The sequence below is a fragment of the Manis pentadactyla genome, chromosome 1 (assembly GCF_030020395.1).
Source record: "Manis pentadactyla isolate mManPen7 chromosome 1, mManPen7.hap1, whole genome shotgun sequence".
NCBI lineage: Eukaryota > Metazoa > Chordata > Mammalia > Pholidota > Manidae > Manis > Manis pentadactyla.
In genome coordinates, this window is record NC_080019.1 from 236,247,394 (window position 1) to 236,271,487 (window position 24,094).

Here is a 24,094-nt window from a genome sequence, read left to right on the forward strand (position 1 = left end):
GACAGAGTTCGGCACTAGTGCTCAGAAGCAAGACGGGTGTGGGACTGGGCTCCGCCCTATAAATAGGGAGGCGGGGGGAGGGCCACGGCGGTTAGCGAGGAGGGGGTGGGGTCCAGGGGCGGGGAACCCCGGCACCCAATTCAGTACCGTAGGCAGTGCTCGTGCCTTGCCCTCAATAAATATGGCGAAGACGGCTTTGGCGGTCAAAGTTGCCATGCGCAATGGGCTGTACCACCGGATTCGGAGATTCGAGGCGGAGGCGGAACGAACCATCGCTGCGGCCGGGAGCCATGTTGGAGCGGCGGGAGGCGGCGGCAGCGTCGGGCATGCTGCGGTGGGGGCAGCAAAAGCCGCGGCCGCACGCCAAAGGGCCACCGGCAGCGGAGTAGATGGTGCCCAGAGGGCGGAGGCGGTGCGGAGCGACAGGCCGAGGGGCGGGGAGCCGGGGCGGCGGCGGGGGCCCGGGAGGGGGCCCGAGCGGCGGGGCGGGCCTAAGGCCCGGACCCGGGCGGGGGGCGGTGGAGGCTGTGCGCGGAGGCGGGGGGTGATGGAGAAGTGGCCGCAGCGGAGGGGCCTCAGGGGGCTGACGACCCCGCTGCTCCTGCTCCTGCTCCTGTCTTTGTTCCCTCTCAGCCGGGAGGAGCTGGGGGGCGGCAGGGGCCACGGCTGGGACCGCGGGCTAGCTGCCACCACGGGGCCAGGGGCGCGGATCAGCGGCGGAGCCTTAGCTCTTTGTCCCGAGCAGCCCGGGGTTCAGGAGGGTGGAGAGCCTGGCCTGGGAGTCAGGGAGCCTGTTGTCGTGGGGCTCCGAGGGTCAAGGCAAAGCGCCGAGAGTGGTCGAGGGCCTCCTGAGCAGACGGACGCGAGAGTGGGGACGAAATACGGGGCCCAGGCACCAGGCAGCCGCGGGAGAGAGACAGGACGGGAACCAGGGTCTCTGTTGTGCTGGCGCCCAGAGGTCTCCTCTTGCGGGCCGACGGGACCTTTGCGAAGAGATGGTCTGTGTCCAGAGGCTCTGTCCCCAGGGGCCCCGGGCCTGAAGAAGAGCTCGCCCTTCCCTTCAGACCTTCTGGTTCGGCCCCGTGATTCCAAGTCGGTGTCCTCCCAGAGGGATGCTGAAAGAGGTGCCTCCAAAAAAGTGGGAACCACGCGCTGTTTCAGGGAGTTGTGGGCCCCGGGGCGCAGGGGCCAGGAAGAGAGAACAGCGACATCCCGAGCGGAGAGGACAGTCCCTCGGCCCGGCTGTCGTCCCGGGGCTGAGGGATCTGGCCCCAGGCTGGATTCAGCACCGCGCCCTGAGAGGACAGCTCCCTCCTCTGGTTCAGCACTGCACGAGTCTCGGACAGCTCCCGAGCCGCCGCCGGGGCGCATGCGCTCCCGCGGTCCCTTCCGCCGGCGCTTCCTTCCGCGGCGCCCGGTGCCGCGTCCCCCAGGGGGCCCGGTTCAATCCACAGCCAGGAGAACACCCCCTGCAGCGAACCGGGCCCGCCCCCGCCGCGCCGCCAACCGTCACCCGCAGTTTCCGCAGTACAACTACCAGGCGCTAGTGCCCGAGAACGAGGCGGCGGGCACCGCGGTGCTGCGCGTGGTGGCGCAGGACCCGGACGCGGGCGAGGCCGGGCGCCTGGTGTACTCGCTGGCTGCGCTCATGAACAGCCGCTCGCTGGAGCTGTTCAGCATCGACCCTCTGAGCGGCCTGATTCGCACGGAGGCCGCTCTGGACCGCGAGAGCATGGAGCGCCACTACCTGCGCGTCACGGCGCAGGACCACGGCTCGCCGCGCCTCTCGGCCACCACCATGGTGGCCGTCACAGTGGCTGATCGCAATGACCACGCGCCCGTGTTTGAGCAGGCGCAATACCGGGAGACGCTTCGCGAGAACGTGGAGGAGGGCTACCCGATTCTACAGCTGCGCGCCACGGACGGCGACGCGCCCGCCAACGCCAACCTGCGCTACCGCTTTGTGGGGCCGCCCGCCGCACGTGCCGCTGCCGCCGCCGCCTTCGAGATTGATCCGCGCTCCGGCCTCATCAGCACCAGCGGCCGGGTGGACCGCGAGCACATGGAAAGCTACGAGCTAGTGGTGGAGGCCAGCGACCAGGGCCAAGAGCCTGGGCCGCGCTCTGCCACCGTTCGGGTACACATAACCGTGCTCGACGAGAACGACAACGCGCCCCAGTTCAGTGAGAAGCGCTACGTGGCCCAGGTGCATGAGGATGTGCGGCCTCACACGGTGGTGCTGCGCGTCACGGCCACCGACCGGGACAGGGACGCCAACGGGCTGGTGCATTACAACATCATCAGTGGCAACAGCCGCGGCCACTTTGCCATCGACAGCCTCACGGGCGAGATCCAGGTGGTGGTGCCTCTGGACTTCGAGGCAGAGAGAGAGCATGCGTTGCGCATCCGGGCACAGGATGCCGGCCGGCCGCCGCTGTCCAACAACACAGGCCTGGCCAGCATCCAGGTGGTGGACATCAATGACCACGCTCCTATCTTTGTCAGCACACCCTTTCAGGTCTCTGTCCTGGAAAATGCGCCTCTGGGCCACTCGGTCATCCACATTCAGGCAGTGGACGCAGACCACGGAGAGAATGCCAGGTTGGAGTACTCCCTAACTGGTGTGGCACCCGATATGCCTTTTGTGATAAACAGTGCCACCGGCTGGGTCTCTGTGAGTGGTTCCTTGGACCGTGAGTCTGTGGAGCATTACTTCTTTGGGGTGGAGGCCCGAGACCACGGCACACCCTCTCTCTCCGCCTCAGCCAGTGTCACAGTGACTGTGCTGGATGTTAATGACAATCGGCCCGAGTTCACAATGAAGGAGTACCACCTACGGCTGAACGAGGATGCGGCTGTGGGTACCACTGTGGTCAGCGTTACCGCTGTAGACCGTGATGCCAACAGTGCCATTAGCTACCAGATCACAGGGGGCAACACCCGAAATCGCTTTGCCATCAGCACCCAGGGGGGTGTAGGTCTGGTGACACTGGCTCTGCCGCTGGACTACAAGCAAGAACGCTACTTCAAGCTGGTGCTAACTGCATCTGACCGTGCCCTTCATGATCACTGCTATGTGCACATCAATATCACAGATGCCAACACTCATAGGCCTGTCTTTCAGAGTGCCCACTACTCAGTGAGTGTGAATGAGAACCGGCCAGTGGGTAGCACTGTGGTGGTCATCAGTGCCTCTGATGATGATGTGGGTGAGAATGCTCGTATCACCTATCTTCTGGAGGACAACCTGCCCCAGTTCCGCATCGATGCGGACTCAGGGGCCATTACACTGCAGGCCCCCCTGGACTATGAGGACCAGGTGACTTACACGCTGGCTATTACAGCTCGAGACAATGGCATCCCACAGAAGGCAGACACCACTTATGTGGAGGTGATGGTCAATGATGTGAATGATAACGCTCCACAGTTTGTGGCCTCCCACTACACGGGGCTGGTCTCTGAGGATGCACCACCTTTCACCAGCGTCCTGCAGATCTCAGCCACTGACCAGGATGCTCATGCCAATGGCCGGGTCCAGTACACTTTCCAGAATGGGGAAGATGGGGATGGAGATTTCACCATTGAGCCCACCTCTGGCATTGTCCGCACAGTGAGGAGGCTGGACCGGGAGGCAGTGCCCGTGTATGAACTGACTGCCTTTGCAGTGGACCGCGGTGTACCCCCCCTGAAGACGCCAGTCAGCATCCAGGTGACAGTACAGGATGTGAATGACAATGCACCTGTCTTTCCGGCTGAGGAGTTCGAGGTGCGTGTGAAGGAGAACAGCATTGTGGGCTCGGTGGTAGCTCAGATCACTGCCATGGACCCTGATGAGGGCCCCAATGCCCAGGTCATGTACCAGATAGTGGAGGGGAACATCCCCGAGCTGTTTCAAATGGATATCTTCTCTGGCGAGTTGACAGCACTCACTGACCTGGACTATGAGGCTCGCCAGGAGTACGTGATAGTGGTGCAGGCCACGTCCACCCCTCTGGTCAGTCGGGCTAGCGTGCATATCCGCCTGGTCGACCAGAATGACAACAGCCCTGTGCTCAGCAACTTCCAGATCCTCTTCAATAACTATGTGTCCAACCGCTCAGACACCTTCCCCTCGGGCATTATCGGACGCATCCCAGCTTACGACCCTGACGTCTCCGACAACCTCTTCTACTCCTTTGAGCGGGGCAACGAGCTACAGCTGCTGGTGCTCAACCAGACCAGTGGGGAGCTTCGTCTCAGCCGCAAGCTCGACAACAACCGCCCACTGGTGGCCTCCATGTTGGTGACTGTCACAGGTGAGGGCTGGGCAGGCAACACTTCAACCTGTCAGGGCCTCAGGGACTCCACAGGGCACTTCAAACCAAAAATGGATTTCCCAGCCTTGCAAAAATCCCCTAAGTGCTGGGTCCCTGCCTCTGACAGGACCTGTTGTAGCCCTCACAGGTTAGGGTCAGATGGTTTCTGCTTAGGTTCTTGAGTGTCTCCACAGGAGCCCAGAGATTCTAGAGCATCTAGAAGAGCTATGCAGACCATATGAACTGTCTGCTACCTTAGGGACAGCCCTCCTCCCTGCAAAAGGCTGGAGGTCCTGGGTCATTGGTCCAGAGATCATGGGGAAAGCCAGCACAGGCCAGTCAGTGCACACCACCCCTGCTCAGATGGTGGGTTACTCTGGGTCCAGCCTGCCCCTCTCCCCACCTGTTCAGGAGAGGGAGGCCAGTAGTTCAGTGTCTTCAGAGAGTGGGCCCACATTGGCCTGGCTGCTCTCCAAGCGACTGACCAAGGGCCTTGCCTTTGGGAAAGTGTCTAGAGGTCCACTGGTCTCTTCCCCACTTCCCACAGCCCTAGGCTTTCACAACGCCCTCCCTAGTGGGAGAGGCCCTTGCAATTCTGCGTAGCACAGGCTGCAGAGTTTGGGAGATACGCCTTCCCGGTGTTCATTCCCCAATTCTGGAGCATTGACTCCTGGCACTGCCAAAGGAGACACAGCCTTCATTTATCCCCCAATTCACTCAACAGCCAATCTTTATTGACCGCCAGCTGTGTAGTAGGTGATGGGTCGGGGTACTGACCCAGGGCTCTGGGGGTGGAGTTGAGTGGTCACAGGTACAGGGCCCCTTCTGGTGCCGTGGGAAAGCAGTTTGCTCTCCAGAGATAGGGGATGGGTAGTGGCTGACCTAGAACCCTGTCCGTTTCTTTGAGGAAACGGCTCACTACAACAGTGGGGGATGGAGGGGGAATGCGTTTTCCGTGGCCCTGGCTCATCTTTGTGTCCTAAGTGGGGGTGGCCTGCTGACCAGAATAACCTGGGGAAGGATGAGTTACTGATCACTTTAGGGACCTTCTTGCGGACTTCCTGGAGGAATGACTTGCTGACCCATGGGCACTATTGGGCGTACGGCTCTTGATCCCTGGCTCAGGCCCCTCCTGATGTTGGAGGGGGAAAGAGAGCAGCAACGTGTTGACTCCTTGATGCGGGGGAGCCTGGTGGTCACAAGCCCCAGACCCTCTTGTGTCCTGGCAGGGTCAGCCTGCTGACTCAGAGGGGCTGCAGGACTGGGCTGTCATCGGCCCAGCCCTCCTGAGTCCCAGGGAGGGGCAGCTGCCGACCCTGGACTGAGCACTGCCTCGCCCCCGCCTGCAGATGGGCTGCACAGCGTGACGGCGCAGTGTGTGCTGCGCGTGGTCATCATCACGGAGGAGCTGCTGGCCAACAGCCTGACGGTGCGCCTGGAGAACATGTGGCAGGAGCGCTTCCTGTCGCCGCTGCTGGGCCACTTCCTGGAAGGCGTGGCCGCCGTGCTTGCCACCCCCTCCGAAGACGTCTTCATCTTCAACATCCAGAACGACACGGACGTGGGGGGCGCCGTGCTTAACGTGAGCTTCTCGGCGCTGGCGCCGCGCGGGGCGGGCGGGGGCGCCGCGGGCCCCTGGTTCAGCTCGGAGGAGCTGCAGGAGCAGCTGTACGTGCGCCGCGCCGCGCTAGCCGCGCGCGCACTGCTGGACGTGCTGCCCTTCGACGACAACGTGTGCCTGCGCGAGCCCTGCGAGAACTACATGAAGTGCGTGTCGGTACTGCGCTTCGACTCGTCGGCGCCCTTCCTGGCCTCGGCCTCCACGCTGTTCCGGCCCATCCAGCCCATCGCCGGGCTGCGCTGCCGCTGCCCGCCCGGCTTCACCGGGGACTTCTGCGAGACCGAGCTCGACTTCTGCTACTCCAACCCCTGCCGCAACGGCGGCGCGTGCGCGCGGCGCGAGGGCGGCTACACCTGCGCGTGCGGCCCGCGCTTCACAGGTGCGCGGGCGCGTCCCGGGAGGCGAGCAAGGGCGGGGGCGGGGCTCGCTGGGGGCGGGGCCTGTGGAGGGGCGGGGCCGCGCGGGGGCCCGGGCGGCCTGGGATGGCCTCAGGGCTGGGCGGTGAGCGCCTCTGACAGCGACTTGGCTCCCAGGAGAGGACTGCGAGCTGGACACGGAGGCCGGACGTTGCGTGCCCGGCGTCTGCCGCAACGGGGGCACCTGCGCCGACGGGCCGACGGGGGGCTTCCGCTGCCTGTGCCCGGAGGATGGCGCCTTCGAGGGCCCGCGTTGCGAGGTGGCGGCGCGCTCCTTTCCTCCCAGCTCGTTCGTCATGTTCCGCGGCCTGCGGCAGCGCTTCCACCTCACGCTGTCCCTCTCGTAGGTGCCGCCGGCCCCAGCGGGCGCCCCGTCGCAGGGATGGTGGGTGGGTGCGAGGAGGGGTCCAGCTCGTGATGCGCCCGCCCTCCACGCAGGTTCGCAACCGTGCAGCCGAAGGGGCTGCTCTTCTACAACGGGCGCCTGAACGAAAAGCACGACTTCCTGGCCCTGGAGCTCGTGGCCGGGCAAGTGCGGCTCACATACTCCACGGGTGGGTGCCGCCGCGCATGCGTGTGGGCCTCGGGTGCACGTGTGCGTGACACGCGGGCGCAAGCCCCCAGCCCCCGCAGGTCTGGCTCGCTGCACGCCTGAGCACACCGCTGTGCCGGGGCCAATCCCTGTGGGAAAGCGCACCTCCCCGCGAGGTGTGTGCTGCTGCCTGTAGGAGCTCTCCGGTCCGCCTGCGGGTCACCGGTGGGGGGCGGTGATCTGATCACCCGCGGTCACCCTGGGAGTGGCTGTGCCTAGCTGGCTGGGGGCAGGGGCGGCAAATTAACAGCTCCATCCCTTCGCAGGTGAGTTCAACACCGTGGTCAGCCCCACAGTTCCAGGGGGTCTGAGTGATGGGCAGTGGCACACAGCGCACCTGCGATACTACAACAAGGTGGGCACCACCCTTGGCCTGGTAATACGGGAGAGCTGGGCGCCAGGTTCCAGCCCTTGCCCCGGGGTCACCCTGGGGGCCCTGTTCAGTGGTGTGCCTGGGTCTCTAGCCCCGGACAGATGCTCTGGGGGGTGCTCAGGGCCCTTCCAAGGACAAGGTGGCTGTGCTGAGCGTGGATGACTGCGACGTGGCCGTGGCTCTGCAGTTTGGTGCTGAGATTGGCAACTACTCATGCGCAGCTGCTGGCATGCAAACAAGCTCCAAGAAGTGAGGCCCCCCGCCCCGATCCTGTGCCCCCTGCCTGCCATAGCCCATCCCTTCACATACCCTGCTCCTCACTCCAGCCGCCGGATTTCTCCTCCCCACCAGGACCCCGAAACCCCACCTTGCCCGAGCCCCATCCCTGTATTCTGCCCCTGACTCCCTGTCCCCACACACAGGCACTGGGTAGCCAGACCCCCAAGGTCTCCACTCTCTCATCCTTTCCAGTGCCCCACTTACCCGCTTGACCCCCCAGAATCTTCACCTCTCCATCCCCTCTCCCTCTTTCATACCAGCTCTCAAGCCTAGCTTCTTTCCCGACCATTGTGAGCTCTCCTTTGCACCCCTACTGCTGAAGTAAGGCCCCAGCTCCGTCCATAGCTTGGCCTTACCTCCCCCACTCAGTCACCTTACCCTCAAGTCCCTATACTGGCCCCAGTCACACCAATGACCCAGACCCCTGACCCCCAGGTCCCTGGACCTGACGGGCCCCCTGCTTCTGGGGGGTGTCCCCAACCTCCCCGAGAACTTCCCCGTGTCCCACAAGGACTTTGTCGGCTGCATGCGGGACCTGTACATTGATGGCCGCCGAGTGGACATGGCGACCTTCGTTGCAAACAACGGCACCACGGCAGGTAGGCCTTGTACCCATCACAGGGAGGGGGTGGCAGGCTACACAGAGTGACCCTAAATCTAATCTCACCCGTTTCCTTTGCTGGCAAGCACCATGCCATAGCCTAGCCTTTAGGGTCTGCCTCCTACCAACCCCACCTCCAGAGAACATAGGGCTGAGACCAGGGCCACTACTGGCCCTTCTGGACTCTTGTGTCCTGCCCACTCTGGTGTTCATGCCCCTTCTGTGTGCCTTCCTCTCCCAGGCTGCCAGGCCAAGCTGCACTTCTGTGACTCAGGCCCCTGCAAGAACAGCGGCTTCTGCTCGGAGCGCTGGGGGGGCTTCAGCTGTGACTGCCCCTTGGGCTTTGGTGGCCAAGACTGCCGGCTCAGTGAGTGGGCAGCAAGGGCCAGGAGGGGCCTGCGGGAGGCCTGCTCCTGAGATGGGGCTGTGACCCTGCTCCTTTTACACCCTCAGCCATGGCCCATCCCCACCATTTCCGTGGCAACGGCACGCTGATCTGGGACTTTGGAAATGACATGGCTGTGTCTGTGCCATGGTACCTGGGACTGGCATTTCGGACGCGGGCAGCACAGGGGGTCCTGATTCAAGTACAGGCTGGGTCACACAGCTCAATCCTCTGTCAGGTGTGTGTGCCCATGGAACTTCCCTAGACCCTCAGCTCACAATCTCTGATGCCACCAGCAATGTATGTAGTTCAGACCTGGTCCCCGGAACACTTCTCTGCCAGGTGTTCTGACCATACTTGACCTTGCTCTGGACCCTGGACCTTGACCCTCTTCCTCACCACGACATCTTCTGCAGGAACAGGACAGCAGCAGAGCTCTCTTGTGGCTGCACCAGTCTGTCACCCCAGTCCTGACCCCTGCCACCTTACCTTCTCAGTAACATCATGTCCCTGAGCACAGCCCCTACGTGCTAGACATAGCTTGTCCCTCACTGATCTGACCTCTGAATCCCCTGCCTGCCCTCCTGAACTCCCAGCCCCAGCCCAGCTCAGGGCCCTGACCCAGGACTCTGCCTGTCTACCTGCAGCTGGAGCAGGGGCTGCTGGCCGTGACAGTGACCAGGGGCTCAGGCCGTGCTGCCCACCTCCTCCTGGACCAGGCGGCTGTCAGTGATGGCCGGTGGCACAATCTGCAGCTGGAGTTACAGGAGGAGCCAGGTGGCCGGCGGGGCCACCATGTCCTCATGGCCTCACTGGACTATAGCCTCTTCCAGGTCTGACCTCTGCCCCTGGGGTGGGACATGCTCAGTCTTCCAGCCAGACCCCCCTTTGACCCCAGTTCCAGCCTAGTCCCTTTCATCGCCTTCTGCTGCACGTGGTCTGGTGTCTTTCTCCCAGGCCCATCCTTGGATTCTTGCTCTGAGCCCACCCTGCCGGCGGGGCTGGCCCACCACCAGGCCCTCCCCACGTCAGGGAGGGTACGCAGATTTCCAGCCTGCTCTCGGGGTACCTCTGCGGCCAGCACTTTGCGCAACTCTGGAAACCCCTTCTGGTCTTGGCCCTGATCCCTCCAGCTCAAAGTCGTGGGTCCAGGAGAGAGGGGCCCGTGTGAGCCCAGCTCCTGACTGAGCCTCCGTGTCGTGCGCCCCCCGTGCCCCACGCCCCCGTGCCCTGCCAGGCGCCCCCTCCCCAGGAGCGGCTTTCCCAGCCCTTGTCCCTGGTCATGCAGGGCTAGGCCAAGGCTGACTCTGGGATAGGGCCGGGGTCCGTCGGGCTCCCCCACAGCCCCGGTGGTCACGGTTCCCCCCCTCAGGACACCGTGGCGGTGGGGAGTGAGCTGCAGGGCCTGAAGGTACAACGGCTCCACGTGGGGGGCCTGCCCCCCAGCAGCGAAGAGGCAGCTCCGCAGGGTCTGGTCGGCTGTATCCAGGTGGGGGTCAGCATGGGAGCATGATGTGGGGTGTCAGGGTGAGTGGACAGAGACGGGGTGACTTTGGGGAAAGCCACACATACATGGGAGGTGCCCTGGGTGGGTGACCCAGAGCCATCAGAGACAAGTGAAGCTTTTTGGGGCTGCTGGAGGTCAGAGCCTAGTAAGATGATCAAGTATCATTAGAGGTTTATGTCAAGACCGCACAACTAAGAGTCCGCTTGGGGAACTGAATCCGGGAGGTGGGGGTGCGGTCTGAGGGAGGCTCAGGCCATCAGACCAGCGGCTGGCTCCGCGGGGGCTGAGGCACTTCCCCGTGGGTCTCACCCCTTGCTGGCTGTGTCCATAGGGGGTCTGGCTTGGCTCCACGCCTTCAGGGTCACCGGCCCTGCTTCCCCCCAGCCACCGAGTGAACGTGGAACCAGGCTGTGTCGTGGCCAGTGCCTGTGCTTCTGGACCCTGCCCACCCCACGCTGACTGCCGAGATCTCTGGCAGACGTTTACCTGCACCTGCTGGCCAGGTGGGATCTGGTGGGGTGGCAGGGTGGTCTGGACAGGGGCTCCTGTTGAAGACGGGGGTCCTGGAGAGCCTGGAGGAGGTGGGGACCAGCAAGGACAGGTGCCTGCTTCTCTGGCCAGCGTCCTGAGCTGCCCGGCTCAACCCACAGGTTACTATGGCCCAGGCTGTGTGGATGTCTGTCTCTTGAACCCCTGTCAGAACCAGGGGTCCTGCCGGCACCTGCCAGGAGCCCCCCACGGCTACACCTGTGACTGTGCAGGGGGCCACTTCGGGCAGCACTGCGAGCACAGGTAGGGCCGAGGGCCAGGGAACCTGGTGGGGCCGGGAGGGCTGCTGGGAGACCCCGGACGCCTCTCCCCCACTGTCCCCAGGGCGGACCAGCAGTGCCCGCGAGGCTGGTGGGGGAGCCCGACCTGCGGCCCCTGCAGCTGCGATGCTCACAAAGGCTTTGATCCCAACTGCAACAAGACAAGCGGGCAGTGTCACTGCAAGGTGCGCCTGGCCCCCACCTGACTCAGGCCCTGGCCTCTTACCCCATCCTGTCACCTAACCATCATATCTTGTCCTTGGCAAGTGGCCCTTCCTTTGCTCTCACTTGAGGTCAAGCCCTGACCCCTGACCTCAGGCCCCTCACCCACTCTCAAACAGGAGTTCCACTACCGGCCGCGGGGCAGTGACTCGTGCCTCCCCTGTGACTGCTACCCTGTGGGCTCCACCTCGCGTTCCTGTGCGCCCCACAGCGGGCAGTGCCCCTGTCGTCCAGGAGCCCTCGGCCGCCAGTGCAACAGCTGTGACAGTCCTTTCGCAGAGGTGACAGCTGGCGGCTGCCGGGGTGAGCAGGCTCCATGCGGCTCCACACACCGAGGGCTCCGGCACGCTGCCCCCAAGTGTCGGCGTGTGTGGCTCCTTGGGTGGGGATTCGAGGAGGCTTCTGCAGGCCACCACTGATACCCAGACACACCCACATCCGCCCCATTACTTTGACCTGACAGGCCCCCTCTGTGAGGCCACGGAGGAGTGAAGGGAGGTGGGCGGGGACGGGTGGTGAGGAGCAGTGGGGGTGGCCGCCGCCTGCCCCTGCCCCTGCCCTGGCCACCCGGCTCAGCGTCTCCTCTCTCCCCCAGTGCTCTATGACGCCTGCCCCAAGTCCCTGAGATCTGGCGTGTGGTGGCCCCAGACCAAGTTTGGTGTCCTGGCCTCAGTGCCCTGTCCTCGGGGGGCCCTGGGTGAGTCCCTGGGGGGCAGGGACATTGCTTAGGGTCAGTGGGGGCCTGTCCTCTAACTGTTGGAGCCGCCTGTTTTCCTGTGTTGGGTGGTCTTGTTCCTGCAAAGAGGTGGGAGTGGGTGAGGGGTCCACGAGGGCCCCTTACAGCCTCCTAGGGACTCCGGGTCCATCCCCACACCCCCGCTGAGCCTCCATCTATTTCTCTTGGCTCCTGGCAGGACTGCGGGGTGCAGGTAAGGGGTATATGTTTGCGCAGGTGCACTGCCCCCCTCCCTCTGCCTGAGGTCTCTAAAGACTACTCCCGACCACTCTAAGTCCCTGGAGCCACCCACCAGGCCTGAGGTCTTTGCAGTCCCCTCCCCAGGTCCTGGCACCCCCGCAGGTCTCTCCCCACTGCCTGAGCTCACAGAAGACCCTCCCCACCTGATCTGGGGACCTTACCCAGTCCTGCCCGCTGCCTGAGGTCCCCTGGTGGCTGGGCAGGGGTTGTCTGTGCTGCGTGCTCGCGGGGGTGTTTGTCTGTGCCTGTGCACGTCTCTGAGTCTGTCCCAGGGCAGGGCGTTCCTAGTTTGAGTCCAGCCCCCTCTTTGTGGCCGCAGGCTCTCTAAAGGCCCGGCCAGTTCTCACACAGCCCCCACACCAGCACACAGACAAGGGAGAGATGGCAGCAGGGTCCCTTCTGGGCAGTGGACATTCACAGAACTCCCACCCCACTTCCCTTGGTCATAAAATACTCCGGAAGACCTGGTCTGTGTCAGTGTGCGTGCGTGCATGCGTGCGTGCGTGTGTGTGTCTCTGTGTTTGTCCTAATCTGACACCTGTTTGTGTGCACATTTGAGCATGTGTGTGTGCATCTATGACCATGCCTCTGTGCCTGGCCCCTGTGTGTGTGTGTGTGTGTGTGTACCTGTTTGTGTGCACATTTGAGCATGTGTGTGTGCATCTATGACCATGCCTCTGTGCCTGGCCCGTGTGTGTGTGTGTGTGTGTGTGTGTGTGTGTGTGTGTGTGTGTGTGTGTGTGTGTGTGTGTGTGGCTGCGTGTGCATAGCCCTGCCTCTGTGCTTGGCCCTGCCTGTGTGTGTGTGTGTGTGTGTGTGTGTGTGTGTGTGTGTGTGTGTGTGTGTGTGTGTGTGTGTGTGTGTGTGTGTGTGTGTGTGTGTGTGTGGCTGCGTGTGCATAGCCCTGCCTCTGTGCTTGGCCCTGCCTGTGTGTGTGTGTGTGTGTGTGTGTGTGTGTGTGTGTGTGTGTGTGTGTGTGTGTGTGTGTGTGTGTGTGTGTGGCTGCGTGTGCATAGCCCTGCCTCTGTGCTTGGCCCTGCCTCTGTGCCTGGCCCCTGTGTGCGTGTGTGTGCACACGCATACAGCCCCACCTCTGTGATCTCCTTAGTGTAGGTGGAGGCTCAGGGTGTCCACAGGCCCCTCAACAATGGACTGATGAGCAGCGGGGGTCTGCCTGGGTGGGGGCTGGGGCTCCCCACTGAAAGGGGAGGGTGCTGGTCACCTCAGGGAAGGCGTTCAGGCCCCAGGTCTGACCAGGGGTCGCCTGCCCCCAGGTGCTGCTGTGCGGCTCTGTGACGAGGACCAGGGCTGGCTGGAGCCTGACCTCTTCAACTGTACCTCCCCTGCCTTTCGAGAGCTCAGTCTGCTGGTGAGACTGCCCAGGCCTGCCCGTGCCTGCCCTGGCCCGGCTCCCAGGCTGTGGGGAGCACAGAGCAACACCCCCATTTTGTCCTGGCAGCTGGATGGCCTGAAGCTGAACAAGACAGTCCTGGACACTGTGGAGGCCAAGAAGCTGGCTCAGAGGCTGCGGGAGGTGACGGGCCACACTGACCACTACTTCAGTCAGGATGTCCGAGTCACTGCTCGCCTGCTGGCCCACCTGCTGGCCTTTGAGAGCCGCCAGCAGGGCTTCGGGCTGACGGCCACACAGGACGCCCATTTTAACGAGGTGGGGCTGCACCCTGTGCCCATACCCCAGCCCTGGGCCCCCAGACCTGAGTCCCACGCCCCCGGTGTCCTCCCAACCCCCTCAGCCTGCCCTGCCCCCTCCCACGCCCGTACCTGGCTGAGCCCACTCCCATCCCGCCTCCTCCCAGAACCTGCTGTGGGCTGGCTCTGCACTACTCGCCCCAGAGACCGGGGACCTGTGGGCAGCGCTGGGGCGGCGGTCCCCCGGGAGCTCCCCGGGCAGCGCGGGCCTGGTGCGGCACCTAGAGGAGTACGCGGCCACGCTCGCCAGGAACATGGAGCTCACGTACCTGAATCCTGTGGGGCTGGTGACACCCAACATCAGTATGTGGCGGGTGGGACACGGTGGGGCTATGGAAGGGCAGGGCCTGGAGTCCGGAGTGTCGGGGGCTGGACCACCATCCTCCAAACTTTGCAGCGACAGGCTCTGCACTGACTGTAGGAGGTCATGGGCTGTGGGGTTTGCGTACAGGACGGGGGCCCGAGGGAATGGGGCCCTCAGAGAAGGGGGGAGACCCTTAAGGACCTTACCTTCTTCCTCCTGGGCAGTGCTCAGCATCGACCGCATGGAGCACCCCAGCCTGGCCCAAGGTACCCGGCGCTACCCTCGTTACCATAGCAACCTTTTCCGCGGCCAGGATGCCTGGGACCCTCACACACATGTGCTGCTGACTTCCCACTCCCCGCGGCCATTCCCCCCTGAAGGTGAGGGCCCTTGGGGGACCCCCAGGCCAGGTCTGGCTTCCCTCTCACACCAGCCCTCCACCCTGCAGCCTGCCCCACCAGGCCTGCTTCCTCACCATAGGTGACCTGTCCCAGGCCCCGGGCGGGCCACACCCCTGGCCTGCAGGGAAGGGACTCCCTTACCCGATGGGCTGGGTCGTGGGCACCTGGGGTCGGAGGTCACTGACAGTGTCTCCTCCCCATTCTCCCAGCAGTTCTGCCCACAAGCAGCAGCAGGGAAAACACCACCTCAAGTGTGGGCCCCCCGCCCACCCCCCCAGAGCCCCAGCCCGAGCCTGGGGTCTCCATCGTCATCCTCCTGGTTTACCGTGCCCTGGGGGGCCTGCTTCCTGCCCAGTTCCAGGCCGAGCGCCGGGGCGCCAGGTACCACGGGGGGTCACTCCCAGACCCCTCCCCCTGAGCTTCCGCAAGCTCCGACCCAGCCTAGCACCCCCTTTTCTGGCGGCAGATGGGCAGGCCCACGAGCAGCACACCCGTGCACAGCTCTGGGGTCTGGTCTGTGCTGCGCTCCATGGGAATCCTGTTCCCTGGGGCTGTGCAGAGGAGCAGGCCGGGCGCCACGGGTGCAGTCACAGGACGGAGAGGGACAGGAGCCAGACAGGCCAACCGAGGGGGTCGGATGGGGGTGGCAAGGAGGGCAGCTGGGGACAGTGGCACTGCTTGGGTCACAGAGCCTTGTGTGGGCAGTGGTCTGCAGAACCGTGACACCCCAGCGAGGCCATGGACTCCTGGTCTTGAAGCAGCCCAGCAAAGGCTCAAGGGGTTCTCAGAAACAGCACCCACTCTGGGGCACCCCAGACTCTGGGCCAGCCGTGCAGGTGGCACTCAGACAGGCAGGCAGAGCACGGGGAGGCCGGTGGCGCCCGAGCCTGGTGGGCTGTCTCCCCAGGCTTCCCCAGAACCCTGTTATGAACTCCCCGGTGGTCAGCGTGGCTGTGTTCCATGGACAAAACTTCCTGAGGGGTGTCCTGGAGCCCCCCATCGGCCTCGAGTTCCGCCTGCTGCAGACAGCGAACCGGAGCAAGGCAACCTGCGTGCAGTGGGACCCGCCTGGCCCGTGAGGACCTCCACTCTGGGGACCCTTGGCCCTTTTAGTCCCTGGGAAGCCCTGCCCTGGGGACCCCCACCGCTGCCCCACACACCCAGGCCCTTGGGGAACACTACTCCCAACTCCACGTACCGAGGGGACAGGGTCTGACTGCCCTGTGGCTGCAGGGCGGACCAGCACGGCATGTGGACGGCCCGGGACTGTGAGCTGGTGCACAGGAACGGGTCCCACGCTCGGTGTCGCTGCAGCCGGACGGGCACCTTTGGGGTCCTGATGGATGCCTCCCCCCGCGAGGTGGGGCTGTGCTCAGAGCCCTGGGGCAGTGGGAGAGTTGAAGGGCAGGGGTGCAGGCACTCCAGCAACCATCGCTGCCCCCACAGCGGCTGGAGGGGGACCTGGAGCTGCTGGCTGTGTTCACGCACGTGGCGATGGCGGTTTCTGTGGCCGCACTGCTGCTGACTGCGACGCTTCTGCTGAGCCTGCGCGGCCTCAGGTCCAACATGCGCGGGATCCGTGCCAACGTGGCAGCTGCCCTGGGGGTGGCAGAGCTCCTCTTCCAGCTGGGGATCCACAGGACCCACAACCAGGTGCAGGGCCAGGGCCAGGGGACCTGTGTCCTGGGACCCCACCTGGCCCGGGGAGGCTCACAGAGAGCTCAGGGTCAGAGGTTGGGGATGCTCTGGTGGCCGGTCGGGACCGGACCCCGGGGTGGCGTGGGGCTTCGGCCAGGGTGACGCCCACCGTGCCTGCAGCTGCTGTGCACAGCCATCGCCATCCTGCTGCACTACTTTCTCCTGGGCACCTTCGCCTGGCTCCTCGTGCAGGGGCTGCACCTCTACCGCATGCAGGTTGAGCCGCGCAACGTGGACCGCGGTGCCATGCGCTTCTATCACGCTCTGGGCTGGGGCGTCCCTGCCGTGCTGCTGGGTGAGGGCCGGCTTCTGGCCATCCCTACCCCTGACCCTGACCTCCGTCCGTGGCCTGCCCCCCGCCCCCACCCGAGCGAGCCAGTGGCTCTCGGGCACACCTGGTGCTCCTGGCGCTTGTCCCCCACAGGCCTTGCTGTCGGCCTGGACCCGGAGGGCTATGGGAACCCCGACTTCTGCTGGATCTCGATCCACGAACCCCTCATCTGGAGCTTTGCAGGCCCTGTCGTTCTGGTGGTCATGGTGAGTGGCACGTGTGCCCTGGTGGGAGCAGGGCCCTGCAGCTGGCATGGTGGAGTCAGCCGAGGTGCCATCTGGCTGTCTGCAAGCTTCCATTTACGCTCCCACTCAGCTGGCGGGACTGGAGGTGTGCAGTCCACCCCCGGGGCCTGCCCCGCCTCAGCCCCCCGTGCCCTCTGCTGCCCCATCTCTGACTCTGGCGGGATTCGGGGCCTGTTCCCTTGGTTTCCGACCCTGTGTCGTGTCGTGTGCGCTGCCACTGGTCCTGCCTCTTCCGTGGGTCATCGTCTCCCCTTGTCTCTCACGCTCCCTGCCTCCCTCCCGGCCCTGCTCCCCCTGTCTGGCCGCGGGTCCAGATGAACGGGACCATGTTTCTCCTTGCTGCCCACGCGTCCTGCTCCGCGGGGCAGAGGGAGGCCAAGAAGACCTCTGTGCTGTGAGTTGGTGGGCCTGGGGTGTGGGGGTTCTCCACGCGGCAGCCCCTGGGGGTGGGGCTAGGGTCCCCAGCATCTCCGCTGCAGACGGGGCCCCTGAGGCTGGGCGGGGTGTCAGTCACGCTGCCCCAGCCGTGGTGCCTCTCTGGGCCCCCGCACGTGCTCCTGCCCCGTGGTCTCCCTGCCTCCCATGGCCTGGGTGGCTCAGTGGCCCTGCTCCACGTGCTCCTGCCTCTCCCGTGTTTTCTCTCATGTCTCCGCTTCCTGTGTGTTGTCCTGCTGCCTTCGTGGCTCCCTGTACTCTCCCTGTTCATTCTGGGACCTCCCATCTCCCCTCTGTCCCCCCTGGTCCTGCACGAGCTCCTGTCCCCCCACGTCCCCATGTGTCCCCCCGTGTCGCCTGTGTGCGCCGGCGTGACGCTGCCCTGTCCCCCCGTGTCCTCCGTGTCCCGCAGCAGGGCCCTGCGCAGCTCCTTTCTGCTGCTCCTGCTGGTCAGCGCCTCCTGGCTCTTCGGCCTCCTGGCAGTCAACCACAGTGTCCTGGCCTTCCACTACCTCCACGCTGCACTCTGCGCGCTCCAGGTGACTGGGGACCCTCCCTCTGCCCGGTGGGGCCTCAGCAGGGGAGCCCAGCCCTGCTCAGGGCACTGCCCCTGGGCCTAGAGCCAACGCCTGCTGGACGCATGAGGCCGGGCCAGCCTGGACCGCCCTCCACTGCCCCGAGGCCCCTGACCGCCCGCTGGTCTGCTCTGCCCTGCCCTGACCCCCGCTGCCATACCGGCCCCCCTGACTCCTTCCCGGGATCGCTTGGGCTCCTCGCTGACTCACGCAGGCCAGCAGCGACACCTCTCGTGACCCATGGCACCTCATACTGGGCCTCACTGGCCCCTGGCGTCCCTGCTCTGACCCCCAGCTTGCTTCTGATCTCTCGCTGGCCCCACGCTGACCTTTGTTGACCCACAGGGCCTCGTGGTGCTGCTGCTGTTCTGTGTCCTGAATGCAGATGCCCGGGCCGCCTGGACACCTGCCTGTCTGGGCAGGAAGGCCATGCCCGAGGAAGCCCAGCCCACACCCGGGACGGTGAGGGGCTCCGAGGACCAGGGAGTCTGGGCGGGCGCCTGGGAGGCCAGGACCCGGGCGCCCGGCCGGCTCACACTCTGTCCCCACCCGCGCAGGGGCCAGGGGCTCATAACAACACAGCCCTCTTCGAGGAGAGCGGCCTCATCCGCATCACGCTGGGTGCCTCCACGGTCTCATCCGTGAGCAGTGCCCGCTCCGGCCGGGCCCAGGACCAGGACAGTCCGCGGAGCCGCGGCCGCCTCAGGTGAGGGCAGGGCCCTCGGTGATGGGGGCACAGCCCCGGCCAGACTCACTCCCGAGGGCACGGCCTGACCGGTCCTGGCCTGGCTTCCCCATCTGGGCCATGTGTGCCTCTTCCGTCCCCTCTGCCTGCAGAGCTTCTGCGCCCAGCCCAGAGCCTTCAGGCCATTCCACCTGCTGCTGCCCTGCATGCATGGCTGCCTGGCCCTTGGAGCACCCCCACATCCCTCTGATGGGGGCTCCTGTGTTTTCAGGGACAATGTCCTGGTTCGACGTGGCTCAGCTGCTGACCACACAGACCACAGCCTCCAGGCTCATGCTGGTCCCACTGACCTAGACGTGGCCATGTTCCATCGAGATGCTGGCGGAGGTTGGGGCCTGGGCCAGGGAGGGAGGAGGCCTCTCCCCGGTTCCCCTTTCCTGTGCCCCGGGTGGGAGCGGCCGCCCGCTGCGGTGGGGCACACCCCTCCCAGGCCACTGCCCAGCCCCCCTGCTTTAAGGATCCCAAGACCCTCAGCTGCGGGCTCCTTCCTCGCCCCTGAGGCCCTCGTGTCCTGAGGCCACGGCCACACCTCCTTCTTTCCCACTCCAGGCGCAGAGTCCGACTCTGACAGTGACCTGTCCTTGGAGGAGGAGAGAAGTCTGTCCATCCCCTCCTCAGAAAGCGAGGACGGTGGCCGGCCACGGGGGCGTTTCCAGCGTCCGCTCCACCGGGCTGCACAGAGCGAGAGGCTCCTCGCCCACCCCAAAGGTGATGACCCCGTGGGTGACCGAGAGACTCCCCACACCCACTGGGTCTGACCCAGGACCCTGCCGTCCCCAGAGGCCTCCGGGAGATGGTTTCTCGGGGAGCTGGGCCCCGTGCCCTTCCAGCCCCCCAGCCGTCTGCTGCCGGCCGAGGACCCGGGGACGGCCCAGGCAGTAGAGGATTGAGGTCGAGGACGTCACAGGGTGATGTGTCATCTTTCCAGCCCCCTGTCTTCCCTGAGGGTTAGGGTCCAGCCTGGTCTTCCTGACCCCTCAGCCCTCAGGCTCCTCTGCTCCCCGTCTGCCCACCTCTTGTCACTCAGTGACCCCTCCATGGACGGTTTTGTTGCCCTCTGACAGCCACCCTCCTATTCCTAGCTCTGCCCATTGGAACAGCCAGGGGTTCAGGAGTCATGCGGGTCGGGGGTCACTGAGTCTGGGTCGCAGGGCTTCTGAGTGACTGGGGCCAACCAAGAGGCTCTGCTACCTGCCCTGCTCCACAGGTGTGGACGGCAATGATCTCTTGCCCTACTGGCCGGCCCTGGGGGGATGTGAGGCCACTCCCTGTGCCCTGCAGACCTGGGGCTCTGAGAGGCGCCTGGGACTGGACACCAGCAAGGATGCAGCCAGCAGCCCACTGGAAGGAACCCTGACCAGTGGGGACGAGGCCCCCCTGGGCGCCCAGCGCCAGAGGAAAGGTAGGCTCCCTGACGCTGGCCTGTGATCCTGGCTCCGCGCCACCGCTCCGCCCCTTGGCCCTGGCTGTGTTGCCCAGATCAGGCAGCCCTCTGGCCTCAGAAAGGTTTGCCCCAGCCGTGCCCTGTGGGGACGGACCCTGTCCTGACCCGGGGGATTCCTGGCCCCACTCTGAGCCCTGTCCTGCTGCCTCTGCCCACCCTTAGGCGTATCCCAGGGCTCCCAGGACTGCTGCATGCTTAGGCCCAGGGAGCTCCTGTCTCCTTCCCGTGCCCTCCGCAGGCATCCTAAAGAACCGGCCGCAGTACCCCCTAGCACCACAGGCCCGAGGTGCCCCCGAGTTGTCCTGGTGCCGCGCAGCCACCTTGGGCCACCGTGCTGTGCCAGCTGCCTCCTATGGTCGCATCTGCGCTGGAGGGGGCATGGGCAGCCTTTCGCAGCCAGCCAGCCGCTACTCTTCCCGAGAACAGTTGGACCTGCTCCTCCGGCGGCAGTTGAGCCGCGAGCGGCTGGAGGAGGCCCCCGCCCCTATTCTTTGTTCTCTGAGTCGGCCGGGGTCCCAGGAATGCCTGGACACCGTGCCCGGCCGCCTGGAGCCCAGGGATCGGGGCAGCACTCTACCACGGAGACAGCCGCCCAGGGCCCACCCTGGCACCACGGCTAGCCGCTTCAGGTCCCGGGATGCGCTGGACCTAGGGGCACCCTGTGAATGGTTGAGCACGCTGCCCCTGCCCCCCAGTGCCCGGGACCTTGACCCACAGCCTCCGCCTCTGCCTCCCCAGCGGCAACTCTCAAGGGACCCCCTTCTGCCAACCCGGCCCCTAGACACTCTCTGCAGGAGATCGAACTCAGGGGAGCAGCTTCACCGTGTGCCTAGCCGGCACCCCTCACGAGAAGGCCTCGGGCCGCCCCCACAGTTGCTCAGAGTCAGGGAGGAGCCAGCCAGTGGCCCTGGCCATGGCCCCTCCACAGAGCAGCTGGACATTCTCTCCTCCATCCTCGCCTCCTTCAACTCCTCGGCGCTCTCCTCTGTGCAGTCGTCAAGCACGCCCTCGGGCCCTCACACCACTGCCACACCTTCTGCCACAGCCTCTGCACTTGGGCCTTCCACGCCACGCTCTGCCACGTCCCACAGCATCTCAGAGCTGTCGCCAGACTCCGAGTAAGCAGGGCTCAGCCCCCTGCCCACACCCTCCTGACCTTCGGGCCACTTCTGGGAGCCCCGCCTTGCATTCTGTCACAGGATGGAGCGTGAACTGGCTACCCCGGGCTCAGCACAACCAGGGGGCCGCAGGTTGGGGGCAGAAATCTGCAGGGAACAGGGACCTGATCAGCTGGGACTTGCCGGCTGTACGACTGGGGTCAGCCCTGACCCTCGCCTGAGCTACTGAGCTAACGAAGAGAGATGGGTGCCTCCCACGGGGCTTGAGCTGTGCAGGGCAGGAGCCAAGGCCTCCTGGGATGAGGAGGCCCGGCAGTAGTGCCAGGATGTGGGTGCATTATTTGCCAGTCTAACTTTGAGGGTGGCCACTCGTGATACCAAGTTCCCCTTGCCTGCAAGGTATCTGTGGGGTTGGGGGGTGGCAGAGGCCCCTGGGAAACGGCTGGATAGCAGGAATCAGAGAGGGTGCACGGAGGAACCAGGAGCTGCCAGGCTCTGGAGGCCAAAGAGAAAGTAGGGTTTCAAGGAGGAAGAGCCAGGTCAGGCTGTGGGCGCAAGAGGGCCCTGGGAGTAGGGCAGGAGGCCAACAGAGCCCAGCACAAGGCAGGCAGGCAGGGCGCAGGGGCCCTGGGAGGGGGCGGGGGGCGCTGCCAGCCCACCCGGTCCTCCTGTGGCCATGCCTTGGAGTCTGCCTGGGGACCTGGGCGATGGAGCCGGGCCTCTGGCCCTGCAGTCACACCAGAACTTTCTGGGCCTCTGTCTGCTCGTCTGTAAGACGTGTCTTTAGTAACAAAGTCTCTGAGATGTGGAGATTTTTGAGACGATGTCATATGAAGTGCTTAAGTCGCGTCTACCTGGCAGGTGCTTGCTCGGTGCTTAGAGAGAAGGCACAGGCTGGTCCAAGAAGCCTTGCTGATGAGCGTGGGGGTCCAGACGGGAGGAGGGCTCTGCGGACCCAGCATGGGCACGGGGGCCTGGGGCTGAGGCAGAGGTGATGGGGAGGGAGGTCGAGGCGGCCCAGGCCCACCTGGCCCAGTCCTCTGAGCACCCACCCGTGACCTCCACATTCAAATCCACAGAGTTCCCAGGAGCGAGGGTCACTCCTGAGGGGCAGACTACGGCGGGACAGCGCACGGCCGAGGAGAAGCTGAGGGCGGTGCAGGATCCGGGCTGCCAGGAGGGGCTCCGGGAGTGGGCCCCCCGTGGCTGCTGGCTATGAGCACGTGACCAGGCCTGGGCCCTGGCGCCGGGCTGGGGGGCGGCTGAAGGGGGACTTTTATACATTTTGTATACCTTTGTAACCAGAGAGATACACTTAAGTTATTTTTCAACTTTTCTGCCTCCCAGGGTTCAGAGGCTGGACTGGGAGGGGGGAACAGAGGGAAGGCATCCCTTGCAAACTGTGTGCTCTTCCCTCTGGTCTTGCCAGGGTGGATGCAAACAGGAGGGCCAAATGCCCCCGCACCCAGGTCGATCTAAATACCATCCGGGCTCAAAGAGCCAAGTTGATCTTTGACTTTCCTTGGCCGCCCCAGGGGCCAAACCTTTGGCCTGGAGGCTGGTCTTGGAAGCGGGTCCTCCGACCTCCTCCTGAGGCTTCCGCTCGGACCCTCCTCCCGGTGGATGTGTGTGTTTATGTGGAGTCCCTGCCACTTGCTGCCTTATGACCTCGGGTGGATGCTGTGCGGCGTGTGTGGAGCAGCAGACGCCCTGTTCACAGGGCGAGGCTTCCCTCCCTCCCGCCGGAGGGGCCCAGGCTTCTGTTCAGACCTTCCTGCAGGGGGCAGGCCGGGTCCTTTGCCGCCGAGGCCTCTGCTCTGGGCAACTTGTCTGTGGTGCCATTTGCTCCCCTATTCTGAGGGGTGGAGGGAGGGAGCAGAGGAGAAACAAGGGAATAGATGACGCAGAATGTAGGTGCCACTGTCCCCCGTGTTTACAGGAAACCCGTGGCTCCGGGCGCCTGGGCTGCGGGAGGAGACGAGGCCCACCCTTTGGGTCCCTTCTGAAGGGAAAGCGACTGTTAGAACCCTATTCGCAGAACTCTCACTTTTATTACTTTGATGTCCCAAACTGGGGACTTTTAAATTTTGTTACTTTATTTACACGGTCAAGATTGAAAACATTTTTAAACTTTGTTTACAACTTAAAATTTTGAACTTTTATACTTTGTTTACAGTTGAGAATGTTTGGGTTTTTTCCCTTTGTTTACAAGTGAAAGGTGTTAAAAGTGGGAGAGGGGCTTGGAGGACCCTGGACCTGCCGTCCTGAGGGTGTTCTGCCTGCAGACCTCCTGGGCCAGTGAGCCCCGAGCCCGTCAGGGCGGGCCCAGCAGGCCTGCAGGGGGGCCTCCGGTCACCCCCACTGCCCCCACGCGCACTCCAGAAAGGCTGTTTCCACGGACATTAGAAATTCCACTTCGCTGACTGGTGCCAAACCCCACCGGCCAGGACCCCCGCTCCCCTTACCAGAATGGCCCCAGCCCTGAAGGCTGAGGGGCCCCCGTGGGGAGGGGGTCGTCCTCGCTGCGTCCTAGTTCTGCAGGTGCCCCTCAGGGGATCCCTCGCCAGCCCATGGCCCCTTCCCGGTCTGTAAATTGTTCCGTGAAGCCGCGCTCTGTTTTGGGAATAAACTATAGAAAATGGTTATCGCCTCTTTCTGTCTCCGGGTGGAGCAGGGCAGGCTGGCTTTTTAGAGAAATCTGAGCGCTGCCTCCCACCCCCCCAAAGAATATTCTATTTTTAGCCGGTTGCACAGGACATTAGCCCAGGTTCCCATCTCTGCCGTCCTGACTTCTGGGGGCCTGGGCGTGAGCACGGGTGCCGGGAGCGCGGCGGCGGCGTGGCGCGTCCCCGGGCGCTGCCGTCCGGCACGGCCTCGCTCGCCTCGGGCGGGGTGCGGCGCCTGCCCCGGGGCGCCCGGTCCGGGGAGAGCCTGCGGCGGGGCGGGCGGGCGGCCGGCAGCCGGGAAGGGGTTAACCGCGCGGGCTCGCCCCGCCCCGGGGATGGGCCGGGC

General features: G+C 64.6%; 1 protein-coding gene across 4 annotated transcripts; it reads left to right on the top strand.

Annotated features, from left to right (window-relative positions):
* Window positions 1-286: 286 nt before the first annotated feature.
* CELSR3 (cadherin EGF LAG seven-pass G-type receptor 3) lies at window positions 287-23,251 on the top strand. 4 transcript variants are annotated; one of them, XM_036877548.2, is made up of 36 exons: window positions 287-4,295; window positions 5,645-6,295; window positions 6,450-6,675; window positions 6,771-6,886; window positions 7,191-7,279; window positions 7,389-7,546; window positions 8,012-8,175; window positions 8,419-8,544; window positions 8,631-8,800; window positions 9,210-9,395; window positions 9,935-10,051; window positions 10,401-10,572; window positions 10,720-10,861; window positions 10,943-11,063; window positions 11,220-11,403; window positions 11,696-11,797; window positions 12,015-12,029; window positions 13,351-13,445; window positions 13,536-13,745; window positions 13,894-14,089; window positions 14,315-14,470; window positions 14,701-14,872; window positions 15,399-15,566; window positions 15,725-15,851; window positions 15,938-16,144; window positions 16,310-16,484; window positions 16,614-16,726; window positions 17,080-17,159; window positions 17,616-17,739; window positions 18,121-18,237; window positions 18,333-18,481; window positions 18,732-18,847; window positions 19,070-19,228; window positions 19,728-19,922; window positions 20,203-21,082; window positions 22,162-23,251. In XM_036877548.2, exons 1-36 carry the CDS (start codon window positions 548-550, stop codon window positions 22,187-22,189), a joined length of 9,954 nt encoding a protein of 3,317 aa, XP_036733443.2. In that variant the 5' UTR covers window positions 287-547; the 3' UTR covers window positions 22,190-23,251. The 4 variants fall into 4 exon arrangements, with proteins under 4 accessions (XP_036733443.2, XP_036733444.2, XP_036733445.2 ...); XM_036877549.2 differs by having other exon boundaries at window positions 14,704-14,872; XM_036877550.2 differs by lacking the exon at window positions 12,015-12,029.
* Window positions 23,252-24,094: the final 843 nt, after the last annotated feature.

Excerpts from the sequence above, each read along its gene's own strand:
- CELSR3 (XM_036877548.2), top strand. The coding sequence starts at position 548 with ATGGAGAAGTGGCCGCAGCGGAGGGGCCTCAGGGGGCTGACGACCCCG. Across the intron at positions 13,746-13,893 it reads AGGACGCCCATTTTAACGAG|AACCTGCTGTGGGCTGGCTC; the intron begins GTGGGGCTGCAC and ends GCCTCCTCCCAG. Across the intron at positions 14,090-14,314 it reads GCTGGTGACACCCAACATCA|TGCTCAGCATCGACCGCATG; the intron begins GTATGTGGCGGG and ends CCTCCTGGGCAG.